This window comes from Manacus vitellinus, unplaced genomic scaffold, assembly GCF_001715985.3.
Source record: "Manacus vitellinus isolate BGI_N305 unplaced genomic scaffold, ASM171598v3 scaffold_18_pilon, whole genome shotgun sequence".
NCBI lineage: Eukaryota > Metazoa > Chordata > Aves > Passeriformes > Pipridae > Manacus > Manacus vitellinus.
The window spans coordinates 12,882,396-12,897,957 of NW_021939324.1; the positions used below are offsets into that span (position 1 = coordinate 12,882,396).

General features: G+C 39.3%; 1 protein-coding gene across 1 annotated transcript in view; it reads left to right on the forward strand.

Annotated features, from left to right (window-relative positions):
- The window catches only part of LOC108639254 (interleukin-31 receptor subunit alpha-like), a 28,424-nt gene extending 16,002 nt beyond the window's left edge, over positions 1-12,422 (forward strand). Inside the window, exons 11-15 of the mRNA XM_029959024.1 lie at positions 242-394; positions 3,283-3,426; positions 6,180-6,273; positions 9,109-9,172; positions 11,856-12,422. Of these exons, the coding sequence (XP_029814884.1) occupies positions 242-394; positions 3,283-3,426; positions 6,180-6,273; positions 9,109-9,172; positions 11,856-12,338 (938 nt within the window). The 3' untranslated portion in view covers positions 12,339-12,422. The remainder of the gene's footprint in view (positions 1-241; positions 395-3,282; positions 3,427-6,179; positions 6,274-9,108; positions 9,173-11,855) is intronic.
- Positions 12,423-15,562: the final 3,140 nt, after the last annotated feature.

The following is a 15,562-nucleotide window of genomic DNA, read 5'->3' on the forward strand; positions in this document are numbered from 1 at the left end:
AAATGAGTACAGCTGTGGCTCTTGGAGTAAAATCTTTGTAAGACAGTCACAATTCCTACTACTTTGGTATTTTTTAAGATGAGGTTTTTTTATTCTATGGGATTTCTTCTTTCTCTTGCACTCTTTATATAGCATCTAGAATCTGGCAAGGAACTCCCTAGGAAGCAGCTAGGTTTCAGTATTGTATGTCTATTGCAAAAGTATTGATGCAGAACTAAAATAATTATCTGGTTTTTTTAAGTTCCTAGGACAGGTCCCACGAATGTGACAATTCTGAATATCACAAAGCATTCTGCACTTGTGAAGTGGAACGAAATAGCTGCTGAAGACCGTTTGGGCTTTCTCCGGGGATACAGAATCAGCTACACAGATTCATCAAGGAAAAAGTCTCCGTGTAAGTCACCATTGCTCAGAACAAGGTAGCAGGTCAGAGCCATGAAAGAAAAGCTTCATTCAGACCATTAGCTGTGGCTACAGCACATACTGAGTTACTTAAGATTTCTGTGCAAATTGAGTGCTTTCAAAGATCAGCTCCTGGTTACATCTTTAATGCTCTAGATGCTCCCATGAATACTTGGAATTTTCTAGATATTATCTCAAATTAAATATTGCTATTTCCTTAAGAATTACATTTCTAAGACTACTGCCGAATTCTCTAGCAACACTTAAAGGAAGACAACATTTTCAGTGTTTCTGAAGTACTAAGATTTTAGTCACAATACTTTTATATTTCATTGCAACTCATCCAAGATTGAGTATAAACCTTTTTGTAGGACTTAAGACATTATATATTTAATTTTTCAACTTAATTAGCAGCTTGTATTTTTTACCTGTTTCTAAAGACACTATTATTAATTTACTTCTAGAAACATTTTCTTAAATTGATAGCTTTTGTGTTTAATTTTGGACTTGATGACCTAAAAGTCTTTTCCAACCTTAGCAAACTACAAATTATGAAATTTCTACACATTGAAATAAATGAATAGTTCTGAATTCAAACCATTTGAGTTTTCAACAAAAAAGATCCCCATCTGAGGTGTTGTTTAAGGCACGAACCCCGCCGGTGACACAACCAGGTGCCAGGGCAGAATTGATGTTTAAATACAGTGCTTAAACATGCCACATATTTCAACCAATGAAATCAAGTATTGATTGAGCATGCGTGAGAACCCAGAAAACTACAACTCCCATGATCCCTTGCTACACCCATACCTCTTTTGATAAATATTTTCCTTCTGGTCTGTAGTGGAAAGTCTCCTTGCAATAAGTAATAATACACTATCTTTGCAAGTACTGACTTTCAAATAAAATTGTAGACATGTTAGGGAAGACAAATAGCATCTAAGACCTGACAAAAGAGTATAGCAAGGGTTCTATAATTCATGTTGACCTATGCCTTTACAGAATGATAGAAGGTCTTCTGAGGGCTCTTTTCTACCCCAAATACCTATCCGAAAGCACAACAGGCAACAGAATGGGAGCATCCAGGATTGAACTTGTTTCTTTCTTTTTTCCTCTGCCCTAATCAGTCAATACAACAGTGACATGACACCCAATTGCCATGTTTTCCAGGAAGGAAGTATAATCTTATTGAAGAATGTAGGGGAAGGAAGTCTGTAGGCTACACTACCACACCCAATTCTGTGAAGATCTTAAATCCACAGTGGCAGACTTGAAAAGTAATTTCTGCCCTACCAAAGGCATACTACAGCATAGTTGGTTGCACATTATTCTGGACAGGGGACAATCAGAAAAGAAAGGTTGATCTGAACACTCCACAAAGCAGATGAAGCAGAATGCACAGCCCCTTTTCTGTACTGAATGATGAGTAATAGCACCAGTATAAGTCAAGGTGAACAACTACTGACCACTGAAGTGAAGGTAAAGCACATGATAGGGCCTAATCCTCATGTTCACTGTTACAGTCAACATAAAACAGCTGTTCAGCATGTTGGATATATTTTCCTCTCATGAAGTATACACAGCCTTCTGCATTCATCACCTGTGGTGGTTTGACCCTGGCTGGATGTCGGTGCCCACCAGAGCCACTCAGTCACTCCCCTCCACAACTGGACAGGGGAGGAAAATGTAATGAAAGGCTCATAAGCTGAGATAGGGACTGGGAGAGATCTCAAATAGATTACAGTCACAGGCAAAACAGACTCAGCTTGGGGAAACTAATTGAATTTATTTCCAATTAAATTCAGAGCAGGATAATGAGAAATGAAACAAACCTTTAAAACACTTTCCCCCATCACTCTCTCTTTCCAAGGCTCTGTCCCCTTCCCCGCAGTGGTGCAGAGAGATGGGGAGTAGGGTTACAATCAGTTCATTGCAGGTTGTTTCTGCCACTGCTCAGGGAGAGGTGTCCTTCCCTTGCTCCAGTGTCCCTCCCATGGGAGACAGTTCTCCATGAACTTCTCCAGTGTGAGTCCTTCCCATGGGCTACAGTTCTTCAGGAAGCGCTCCATTGTGGGTATCTTTCCACAGGGTACAATCTTTTAAGAACAGGCTGCTCCAGTGTGGGTCCCCCACAGGGTCACAAATTCTACCAGGAAACCTGCTCCAGTGTGGGCTCCTCTCTCCACAGGTCTGCAGGTCCCTGCCAAGAGCCTGCTTCAGCATAGGCTTCCCACGGGGTAGCAGCACCTTTTCGGGCATCCACTTGCTCCAGCATGGATGTCCTCCGTGGGTTGCAGGTGGACTTCTGCACCCCCATGGACCTCCATGGTCCCCATGATCAGCACCGCAGGCTGTAGGGGAATCTCAGCCCCAGTGACTGCAGCACCTCCTCCCCCCTCCTTTTCCACTGACCTTGGTGTTTACAGAGCTGCTGCTCCCACATACTCTCATTCCTCTCTTCTTTGGCTGCAATTATATCTGTATAATAACTTCTTTTCCTTATTAAATTTGTTATCACAGAGGTGTTATTATCATTTCTGATTGGCTTGGCTTTTGGCCAGTTGTGGTGCCGTCCTGGAGAACATTGGGGAACCTTCTAGCAGCTTGTCACAGAAGCTATCCCTATAGCCCCCCTGCTACTCAACGCAGTACATCCTTAGTGTGTTAAAAGCTCATGCTTTTTACCTCTGGATTTAAAACATATATAAATATTTTTGAGAAATCTTCTACCATCCAAACAACATTTGCACCATGTGGATTCCTCCAGATGTGGATTAGGGCACTGAAATTATGCCTTTTCCCCAGTCAGCTGCACTGATACACGCTCAGCCACTAGAGTTCATCTAATCATCTCCTCCCCCAACCCTTCTTACATTTCAGCTGTTACTCTCAATTCTTCTACCACAAGTTACCATCTTACTGGACTGAAGGAAAAAACCGTCTATCGTGTGCAGATTTCAGGATTCACTGATGCTGGAGAAGGACCTCTGACTCTATCACAGCCTTTCAGCACTCCAAAATATGGTACTGCGGAACCTCTGTGCAACTGCATTACACAGCATGGATCCTTTCTTTATGCTCTCTATATGCCCTTGTTCTGTCTCTTCCTGCTTTTCGAGTAGTCACAGACTGCTCATGCACAAGAGTTATTATTCAGTCTTGGTTAGTGAGAGCAAACACACAAAATTTTTCCTCTGTTTAAGGTAAACTATGCATCACAGAACAATTCTGCCTGTATTTTACTACCTAGCAGACAGGGAAGACTTAGCTAGGGTTCCTCATTTCTGAAACCTTTTCTGACATTTTTATGTTAGCTACGTGCACATATCTTTATTTATTGACGATTCCTGTCATAGATTTCATCAGTTCAGATTTCTACCTGTGACTAGTAAAATTTAATAGTCTTTGCTCTTGGTAAAATCCTGAGCAATTGCATAAAACTGGCCATTAAACTGTAAAAATAAAAAATTAAGTACCTTTCAATTACTCACTATTGTGGGTGACAGCCAATCAAAGTATTGTTTGTTTTCTAATAATTTAAGTATATTCTAAGTAACGGATTCTTTAGTTCGCTGGCAAAAATTTGTTTTTCTCAAGGGTACCTGGATAGGCTAAGAAGATCAACAGTTACATTTCTAAAGCCTCAAATACTGTAATTATATAGGGTTGGTCAAATATAGTCTTTCAAACATTTTTAACACCCCATCAGTGAAACTAAAACTAACACTGCAGTAGACTCTTTTTTCTTTGTTTGACCACAACTTCACTTAATTGAAGCTTTCTAAATAGAAAAGAACAGGCTAAGATGGTATCAGTAACCTGTGAAATTCAGAGACAGAAGTGTGCAAATGGTTTCTCCCCACAACAGCTTTTTTTGTACTAAGTGAAGAAGTTATAAATACAAACAACTGAATAGTCAAAAGTGTGATGCAGGAAGAAAAAGGAAAGAAACTTAAAATCTTCCTTGAAATCAACAGGATTTGTGCCCCCTTCTCCCCCACACTGAAATACTTTCTCCTGTCAATGCAAAATATTACAGTATCTCCCTGGAGTTTTTCTGCAGGACTTTATTCCACTTATCCTACCAAATATATATTTGGAGAGGATTCAATTGTTCAGTAAAGTAACAAAAATGCAGAGTGAAATTAATGCAGCATTTTAAAAATTCAAATAATTACACTAAGTTTAAACATTACATTTAGTATTTCTACATATAGGTAGCACTACAAAATAGCAATTAAATTTGTAAATCTGTAGTAGTATTGAACACCCTGAACTGAGATAAAGTGTCCCAGAGATTCCCTCATTTGCCTGTTTATTTGTAAGGAAAGACTCAACAGACAGCCAAACACCCATCTTCACAGGAGTCAGCAAGAAGATTGAGGAACTCAACAGCCTCAGTCTTTGCCTCAAACCACGGCTTAAACAAAGATGAAGTACTCTAATGGAGTTTAGATTTAATTTCCAAACAGGAAAACACTGAAGTCAATATTAAGGCAGAATTATGGTCTACTTAAACTCTCAGCCTCTCTCACAGCTGTGTTGAGGCTTTTTTTTTTTCTTATGGAGATGAGATACTGTATGTAATAGCTTCCAGAAAAAGCTAAACTCAAAACAATCAGGAAAGAGAAGGAGCTGTGTTGTCCCCTGTAGAGTCTCTTGCAGGCCACTAGTGCCATTCCACAGGAGCTGAGCGCAGCAGTAGCTTGCTCTTTATTTGAATCAAAGCAAACTTCTAAGTAAAAGCCTAGGAGGTTGGAGAGATGGGCAGAGAAGAACTGCCTGAAATTCAACAATCCTGCACCTGGAGAGGAATATTCCCCTGCACCAGCACAAGCTAGGGCTGACCTGCTGGGAAACAGCTCTGTGGGGGAGGACAAGGGGGCCCTTGTGGAAAACAAGCTGCCCATGAGGTGGCAGTGGGGCCTTATGGCCAGGAAGGCAAATGGTGTCCTGGGGTGCTTTACGAAGAGCATTTCCAGCAGGTCAAGGGAGCTGATCCTGCCCCTCTACTCAGCCTTGGTGAGGCTTCACCTGGAGTGCTGTGTCCAGTTCTGGGCTCCTCAGGACAAGAAAGACATGGAACTCCTGGAGTGGGTCCAGCAGAGGGCTGTGAAGGTGATTGGAGGACTAGGGCACCTCACTAATGAGGAAAGTGGAAAGAGCTGAGCCTCTTTATTCTGGAGAAGAGACAACAGAGAGGGGATCTTTAATGTATAATTTAAGAAGACCTTAAATGTATACAAATATCTTAATAGCAAGTGTCAAGAGGATGGGGCTGGACTATTTTCAGTGACGCCCAGCAACAAAACAAGGGGCAATAGGCAAAAACTGAAAAACTGAATTTCCACATGATCATGAGGAAGAACTTCTTTATCATGAGGGTGACAGAGCACTGGAATGGGCTGCCCAGAGAGGCTGGGGAGTCTCCTTCCCAGGAGATATTCAAAACCTACCTGGTTGTAATCGTGTGCAACCTGCTCTAGGTGAACCTGCTGTGGCAGGGGGTTGGACTAGATGATATTCAGAGGTCCCTTCCAATCCCAAGCATTCTGTAACTCCATGGTACCTAGATATCTTAAAAATACAAACCTGAAAGCCTCACACTCCACCCCAGAATACCAGGTCTAGTTTTTACAAGATTTTACTTACAGGCATTCAAGAACATGTGTAAAGTTTGCCCTGACTTCTGTTTGAAATATTTCTCCCATGGAGGTAATATGGCCTTTCTGTACTTGACAACTCAAGTCTGATTCAAGCTTTCTGTTTCTCATCAGATAAAGGATTTGAAGGTTTTGTGATTGGCCTTTTCTTCAGCATTATATTCATTCTGGTTTTTGCACCTCTCACTTGTTCTCTGGTGCTTCAAAGGTAAGAAGGGAATATTGACTGAAGTTTTTAGCAGCACTCTTGTTTTGCTTAATTCTGAGTTTCATAGCACTGGGCCTTTTTTGTCATTAAAAGCAACACAACTCAAAAAGCACACAGCACAAAAGCTGCCACACTCGTTTCACAGTCAGAGCAATTAAAGCCACCATCAGCTGATTAAAATAGTTTGTAAAAAAACTATAATTTTTTCCTTTTTATACAGTTATCTGATCATTTTCTATCTTAAACACCATCAAAAGGAGCAGGGATCATTTCTCACAATGCAGAATATACTATATGTATTGAAAAAACATGCGATTATTATCCTCTTTCATTCCCAACTGATAATCCTGTCAATTCTATGGAAATACAAAAGTAAATTCTAGCAGCCATCTAAGAAGTTTCTTGCAAACATATTTGGATATTAACTGTGTAAATTATGCACATAAGCATATTATGAGAAGGAGTAATATATGGAGGAGTAGGAAGAAGAGAGAATAACAAGGGGGGCTTTAAGATGTGGATAAGGTCCACTTCTTTTAGGATAAATTATTTCTGCAATAATAAAGTCTTTCTCCCAGAAATTAATTTGAGGTACAATATCTGGGGCACACACTTTTTTCGTGGCTGGGCTTCACAAACGAAGGTTTAGGAAGGCTCTGTCCACATTTGTTACAAGCACACTGGTGGCTTATGAGGCCAATATGAGACAGACATATCCAATTGCAAAAGGCACAGCAGAAAGACACCTTAGGTGGTATATTCTGCAAGACACGGTTCTTTCTGCGTTGTCTTTTCTCCTCGAGAGTGATCCTGTGTACATTCTCAAAGGAAACGGCAGCGTTATAGATGGTGTGTCTCCAAGCCTCCCGACTGGAGGCCAGAGTAGACCAGTTATGATGATCAATATGGCTTGGTCATTCAGGGTGCTGCCCCAAGAGACTCTCATCTCCGGTCAGTCTCAAATGACCAATATCCCGAACTGCCTGCATGCAGGGTTGGGTCTGCGGCTTCCAGTGCACCTTTCACCTGCCGTTTCAACCCTCGTCCATCGCTACAGGGCTGTACAAATGTGGGTAAGGCCTTCGAGCCTGCACAATGGATTTTTTAGGTGAGATGCAGTATGCATGGAACTGAACGCACCCTTTAATCCTGAGGTTCATCTGCTGGGGCCGAGCGAGCTTGGATGGTGGCAGCGAGGTCCTCAGGACGTAGGTTTGTTTAGAGTGACCTTCTCTTAGAGGGATGGCCTTACAGGGCTAAGCGAGCTCCATCTGCCCGGGTTTGGGATTAGAGTTGTCCTTCTCCTAGGATGACTGCCAGAAGGCTAACAAGCTCATCCTGCGCTGGCGATGGTACATGCCTTCAGTAGGGTCGCCCATGCCAGACAGGTCAAAACCATAGGCATACACTACAACTAAAAGAAAATTACATGCATAGTAACAGGTTCTAATATTAACTTTCTGACAAACTGAATTGCATGCAACCACTCATATTACTATTTTGATATCCTAGCACACTACCCTCCCTTTGTTTCCTTTTTACAAAGCAGCAGCCTCAGAAGCTGAAAGTACGGCTGCTAAAAGACAGATGGTACAACCTGGGGCTTGAAAGCCATACAGCATGACGTAGCCTGCTTTAGCTTAAACTCCTGTCCTTGCCACTGGGAAACAGACACTGCACTCCACATTAAGTCTCCTGTGCTCTTACCTTTTCGGACTGTACTTTAAGTGGCTGTGTATCTGATCCAGCATTTTGGACAAGAACTTCTGAGACCTACACAGAAGTTTTGACCTAGAGTAAACTTCATTGTGTTAAACATAAGATTACACTTCATTGCCTAGGACCAATAGGAAAGAACAGGAAAAAAAACCCCACATAACAATCAAGCACACAGGAGCCCTACATATAGGTAGCAGTACAAAATAGTAATTAAATTTGTAAATCTGTAGTAGTATTGAACACCTTGAACTGAGATAAAGTGTCCCAGAGATTCCCTCATTTGCCTGTTTATTTGTAAGGAAAGACTCAACAGACAGCCAAACACCCATCTTCACAGGAGTCAGCAAGAAGACTGAGGAACTCAACAGCCTCAGTCTTTGCCTCAAACCACGGCTTAAACAAAGATAAAGTATTCTAATGGAGTTTAAATTTAATTTCCAAACAGGAAAACACTGAAGTCAACACTAAGGTAGAGTTATGGTCTACTTAAACTCTCAGCCTCTCTCACAGCTGTGTTGAGGCTTTTTTTTTTCTTATGGAGATGAGATACTGTATGTAATAGCTTCCAGAAAAAGCTAAACTCAAAACAACCAGGAAAGAGAAGGAGCTGTGTTGTCCCCTGTAGAGTTTCTTGCAGGCCACTAGTGCCATTCCACAGGAGCTGAGTGCAGCAGTAGCTTGCTCTTATTTGAATCAAAACAAACTTCTAAGTAAAAGCCCAGGAGCAAATACTTACTCAAACAAACTTCCTTCTATGTGTCCCAAAGCCCTTAAGGAAGATGGAGGCTTTGTGGAAATTATAACAAATTAAGATTATACCATTATTAAATGTATAGAAAGAGACAACATTACCAGCACCTGTCACAGTTCCTTTGTCATTAAACAAAGATGCTAATAATCACTAACTCAGCATTTCAGTGTAGACTACCAAGTTTGGTCTTCAGCTTTTAATTAGTATTATGCTTAAAAGTCTCTGTAAATGCCTTGTTTTCATGGTCACAAAAGTACGAATATGTGGTAGCTATAAAAAATACAAATATAAGTGGTAGTTAATTTAAATGCATAGGAAATGCCAGTCATTTAATCTGACAATAAACTTAGAATATTTCTTTACAGACTGAAAATATCATGCTGGCCCAGTGTACCAAGCCCAAGAAACAGCAGTGCACTCCAAGAAATGGCAAGTACTCTTCTGATGGTGTGAAAAAATACACATGGGAGGTCTTTCCTACTGAATAACTAGTAATGCTAGTTATTAGTCCTTTCACACTTCACCCTAGAAAACATCTAATATCAACAGTTCGGAAGACAGAGTAATATTCAAAATATAGGATGAGGGAAGGTTGTTTAGGCAGAGGCCTACATTTTTAATTTTTAAATTTTTAATTTAATAAAGGTCCAGGACTTCTTTGAGTACATTACAGACCATTTTTAAAGGTATGGTTCTCAAAAGAACAAACCTGAGTAGAGGTAGATGGAGTCTAAAGAGAGAAAATATTTTTTATTCAGTCAGTTTTCATGAGCTGGAACTGGTTATAAAGTACAAGTTACTCAAAGTACAAAGTAAAGAATTGTGGCCTACTTCCACAGAAGTGTCACGACAGAGATAATGTACATGGTGTTTTCTGAAGTCTGCTCTTTGCCCCGTCTCTACTTGCCTCCAGAGCAATCCCAGGGCTCTGGATGGTAGCTGTCCGAGCAGCATGCTCGAATCTTGCCCACAGCTTTCCCATATGTTTTGATAAGTATACTTGAATTTTAGCACTAAAGAAGTGCCCAGACATCAGCTATTAGAAGAAATTACAGCTGTTAGAAGGAGCTACTGGAGATCACATTATTCATGTTTGCCTATTAGTGGATTTATTTGCATCTTCCCCTTCTTACCTTCCCCCTTTTAAACAAGTTTTGCTGACATCTGATACTAAAAGTCTTTCTTTTAGAAAAGCTAGGTTTATCTCTTAAGTCTCAGACCACCTACCATTATGTTTTTGGAGCAGGAACTTGTACTGTTTTCCTTTTTAAATCTCTTTTTCTGGCAGAACTGAACTTAATTTGGCACTTGTAAATCTTGTTTCACAAGCCAACTTGTGAGCTTTAACAAAGCAGTCTTCTATCCAGTCAAATATCAGGCATGAGCTAGTAGGTATCTACAAGCCAGATAGTGGCCAAAACTGGCACACAGAATGAAGTAATCAGAAACAAAATTTCAGAAGGCCCTGATAGTCTGCTGATAATCAAAGGTTTTGCTGAACATCAGTATTGCTTCCTGCTACAGAGCAAGTATGGGCTTTCATATTCCAGATCAGGACTTCCTCACTTGTTTCCTTCCTTTCTTTCACTTAAATGTAGATTAAAAAGTGGAGAGCTCAGAGGTAGTATGAAATAGTATTTTTCCAAAGCCAGATAATGCAGAACAAAAGAGTTTCTAAAAGTGGTGCTGTTCCAAAATTTCCATTTCACCATTTTGTTCAGGTGAAGAAATTGTTCTTCTTATGAGCACCCAACAACTTCTGTTTCTCAGTGCTGGCATTCAGGTACCCCTACTGACAACTCCAGTAAAAATAACTCCACCTAATTCTCTTGCATCTTACCTATCAAGCATCTAGAAAGTCAGCAATCTGCAAATTCAATATTTGTTTGAAGTTAGACTTCTCAAAGGAAAAAAGAAGAAACCTACCATAGTCAGCATTTGCATAATTCCTGCCCTAAAGAAAATGCAAGAGCAGAAGCTGTTTTGATGTAATAACGAGCTTAGGTGGAGCTGAATTGCAGCATAGAAATTCAGCAAGAAAGGAGTAAGAACCACCATCCAAAATAATCTAATAGGTTCAAAGAATAATTTGCCATTGTGAAGAATTGCAAATGAAATACATTGAGGCTGCATGTTGTAGAAAGGACAAATAGGTTTTATGAACCACAGCGCTACTTTTATATAAAATATTTTTTAAAATAGATATTAATTTAAAATGCATTTAACTGTTCCTGCAGCAGTAAGGTAACTGTCAAAGAAAATAAAGTCTGTATTAGCCACATCTGGTAGAGAAATATTGATAACATGTTAATAACATGGTAGGTGCAGAAATAACAGATATCAGATAACGGTTTGGGGAAAGAGAAAAAGTACTGTGTGAGGAGACAGTACAATAAAGAGGTTACCACATACATTGTCTAGATGTAATTTGGTATTCTGAACACTTAATGAACTGTGGAGAAAGGTATTCCCAAATGGAACTGCGAAAAAAAAGCAAGGAGGAAATCTTGCTATATTTTGTACATTTATTTGATTTGTAGGTTGTTTCAAGCAATTTGGGGTGGAAAAGTAGGGGAGAAAGGAAATATATAAATAAATAAAAGCTAATAGCCATACCAGGCTGCCCATAATTTGAAAAATATTATAGCAAAAGAAGGCAAACCTAGGAGAACAATCTAAGTGGAAAGTAAGGATGCTTGGTATTACCGTTTTCCATTTAATCATCCAGAATTTGCAAAAAACTTGTTACCCCAGGTATATTTAGATCATAACGTGGCATTAAGTTTAACAACAAACTGCTTGCAGCAGTTGACAGTTTAATCTTGTCTAGTCGCTTTTCAAGCTGCTGCCTTTTTATAGTAAATCGTTTGTTAAACTCTTTGAAAGCTGTGGGTCTTGGAACAGCACATCATGAGGCTTACATTTTATCACTAACACATTTGATCCCAAGTACATATAAAAACAAGAAAAACTTTGCTTGAATACTATTGGAGAGGAGAAGATGGTCCTCTAAATTAGGGAAATAAGTATTTTCCTTCATGTTTCTAAAAAGAAAGATGAGATTAAGTAGATTAATTAGCATATTAATCTTTCTCCTTGCTTTGTCTCACAGACTAACTGGAAACCTGTTTCAAGTTCACTGCTTCAGGCCCTGTCAGACAATGACACCACCAGTCTTTTTGTTATAGAGCATGAGTCAAAGGCTCCTCTGAAGGTTGGCCTCTTTACAGATGGTGGAGAAGACAGCACGTGTGACACCTGCCAGTCAGAAAAACCTAGCAATAACATAGACATAAGCCAGAGGCATGAAGAAATCCCTGCAGAAGCAGTTACAAGTGAAGAAGGTATAATTTCCTTTACAGTACCACTCTTGAGTGACTACACCAGCATGGATTTCAGTCAGAAAGCCCTGATGAGTCTGAGAGTGAAGCTTCCTGAAAGAGCTGCTCATCCTCATCTGGAAATGGAACTAAGCAGTAAGCCTGCACAAACTGTGCATAAGGTATTGTTTGCTCCCCAAGACTACCTCAAACAAAGCCAGGTAGTACTGTTGTCATCTGGACCAACTTCCATTGGACAAGTCAATTTGAACTGAAGCCTCTTCATAATTTTTCATACCATAAAATCAAGTTCCAAAACTTCTGATGCTTGACTAGGGTCATTAGGACTGTATAGGACAGTGAGCTTGGGGCAATAGTTGTCTCTACTTCAGGAAAATTTCTTGGTGTGATAGACTGATTACACAATTAGATTAGCTATTTCACCACAGTCATTCTGTGGAAAGTCCTACCATCTTACAGGGAACTATAGGAAAAACCTTCCAGTAAGGTACCTCTTGCTAGATACTTAGTCCCAGGGCACTCAGGAGCCATTTAAACTTCCACTCTAAGCACAGTGTTTTTGTTGTCATCAGCAAAATTCTTTAACTACTATGACCAGTTTAAGATCTGATTTTCAGATCTCATAAGTTCTTCTTAAGTAAAATTACATCATAAATAAAAAAAAATCAGCAAAAGTATCTACACTCCAAAGAAGCTCTCCAGCAGGTCAAAGTGGCCAAAGAAAACAGTGTAAAGCTTTGAAATTAAGAATTGAAAATTATGTTTATCAATCTGTTGAGTGTTTTACATCTTAAGATTTACATTGTAGATAAATAGCTTTCATTAATAGTACTGGAGTTTTTACTTGCATTAAATTAAGACTATTTCTTCCTGCATTTATCTATACATACAGAGAAACCCATTCATGATGGGTTCTGAGATGCAGTTCTAGATATGATTTCACGCTGCATGCAATGACAGTATCTGTTGAATAGACTTCAAGAGCTGGATAGATAGTACAGTTTGTAATCCCTCCAAAGATTGGATGGAAGAGGATAAAAGGGGGATAAAAGGGTCTTTCTTAATATGCTTTCTATGTGATTCCATGATGTATCTCCACAATGCAAAGAAGTCTGAACCATTTTTCTACCTTACAAGAACTTCTCAGTCATGAACTCTATAGGTATTAATGGTTTGCTGTTGTTTAAGAAAGCCTAGTTTTTTTGTTGTCTCTAACTCAAGGAGCATTTTATTAAAAGTTGATTAACTATACTGTTAGCACCAGAGGGTCCACAAATGGACATTTTTTAAAATTCTCTTATTAAAAATGAGGGACAATTCACATTCACACAAGTATTTCCATGCATACTTGGTAGTATGATTTACAGAATAGCCATACTTGCAAAAGCTAAAAAAAATTCCATATCCCCCACTTCATTGATTTAGTGAGGCCCTATAACAAAACCTGTTTTATTCACTTCTCTTATTTAAATTCGCTCTTTCTTTATTTATGTATCTCTATATCTGTTAGGATTGGCAGGAATTAACCTGTCTTTCACTGTGAGTTATGCACTGGGTTTTTTTCTTAAAACTTAGAATTCATTATTCTCCCACAAAACAATGTACACCTTCTCACTCGTGTTTGGTAAATCTGGTAATTTAAAAAGTGGGCAACAGGAGCACTCCACAGAGACTGCAAAGATTTGGACAGTCTTTTAAATGTCTTTCTTCTTTTTTAAAAACTTCAATCTGGTGACTTTGCCTGATTTGAATTTAGGAGAATGCAAATGATCCTGCTATCAGTGGAGCTATTGTTACTTGTAATATTTAATAGTGGGGTTGAAATGAAAAACTGTTAAGGACAACAAAGTCCCAGTATACAATTACTATCAAGTAGTCATAATTTGTCCATTTCCCAAATATAAGAATTATCCACAGTCCTTACTTACAATATTTCTTTCATTTCTGGTCAGAGCAACTTATTTTCCTTGTGCAGTCGGCACTTTCAATAGCTTACTCATCCCTGTAATTATTGAAATCTTTTTTTCTTACTTTGCACCTTCCAAACCAGTACATATTCTGTTATGGATAAAGTAAATAAGTAGAATTAAACCTAAGATTTGCAAACAGTTTCAGTACCTGAAGCAGCCTTCATATGTGAAACTCAATAGACAGTTAGGGCTTTGGCCTAGTGAGCATTAACTCCATGATATTAGTCATTGTCTGACATCCTGCTAAAGAAAATGTGTATATCAGGACAGAAGAATTGTCCTAGAAGAACACATGGTTCTCAAATAGAAGAGATGGACATATTGCACTTTCAGTTATAAAGCTCACAGTATATGTAATTCTTAACTGATCTCATTAGAGCAATATTTTATATAATGGCTATAACCAGTACATATGGGAGAATGAGAGATACGTGAAAAACCCTGGTGTGAAGATTAGATGTAAACTAAGAACTCATCCCATCATGATGTATTTTTTGAGAGCAAAGAAAGAACCTTTTATGTGGAGAGAAATAGAGGAGTACAATTCTTAAATAGTTTCATCCAGCCAAAAAGGACGCTTTATTGGAATAATACACCTACTTAGAGACACGGGATTAGGAGACACAGGTTAGGGTAAAATAGTTTTCTGTGGTTTGTTTTTTTGGTTGGTTCTTTTATGGGGATTTTTAATTGTACTGCCTGACCTCTTCAGGCAGTTTAAAAAGGTGTGTGCATAACCGATGTGACTGCACAGTGACTACAGAATCCTTCCTCTACTAATAAACATGCAAGATAGTTCGTTCCATGTGCTAGAGTACTATTCAAGCAGTTTCAGTTGTGTTCTTAGCTTCAATAGTCTCAGCTTCAACACATGTTATACTAAGAGTGAAATTGCAGGTATGAAGACTCAAGATCACAAAGCCCAAGGCATTTCATAGTTATTTTTTTCCTTTCTTTTCCCGGTCAAATAGCTCTAGATGACCACTGTTAGCATTAGAACCTAGATATGATAAAAGCTTAGACACTTAACTGCAGGTCTGGAGGCACATAAGCATAGTGATTTACAGCAGAAGCATCAGTTTGATTAATAAAATTGAAAACAACCTGCTATGCTAGAAATGGTCATTTGCATTACCCATCCTCAGAGACCCCTCAAGTGCTTCACAGAATCACTGAGGTTGGAAAAGACCTTTAGGATTGAGTTCAGCTGCAAACCTAACACTGCCAAGCCCACCACTAAACCATGTTCTTAAAGTGTCTTCAGGAATGGTGACACTTACAGTTAACCAGACAGTCTGTCCCAAGGCTTGAAAATCCTTTCTGTGAAGAAATTTTTTCCAAATATTCAATCTAAACCTCCCCTGGTGTAAATTGAGGCCATTTCCTCCCATCCTGTCACTTGTTGCCTGTGACAACATACCAAGCCCCACCTCACTGAAACCGCCTTTCAGGTAGTTGTAAAGAGCAATCAAGTCTCCCTGGAGCCTCCTTTTCTCCAGGCTAAACAA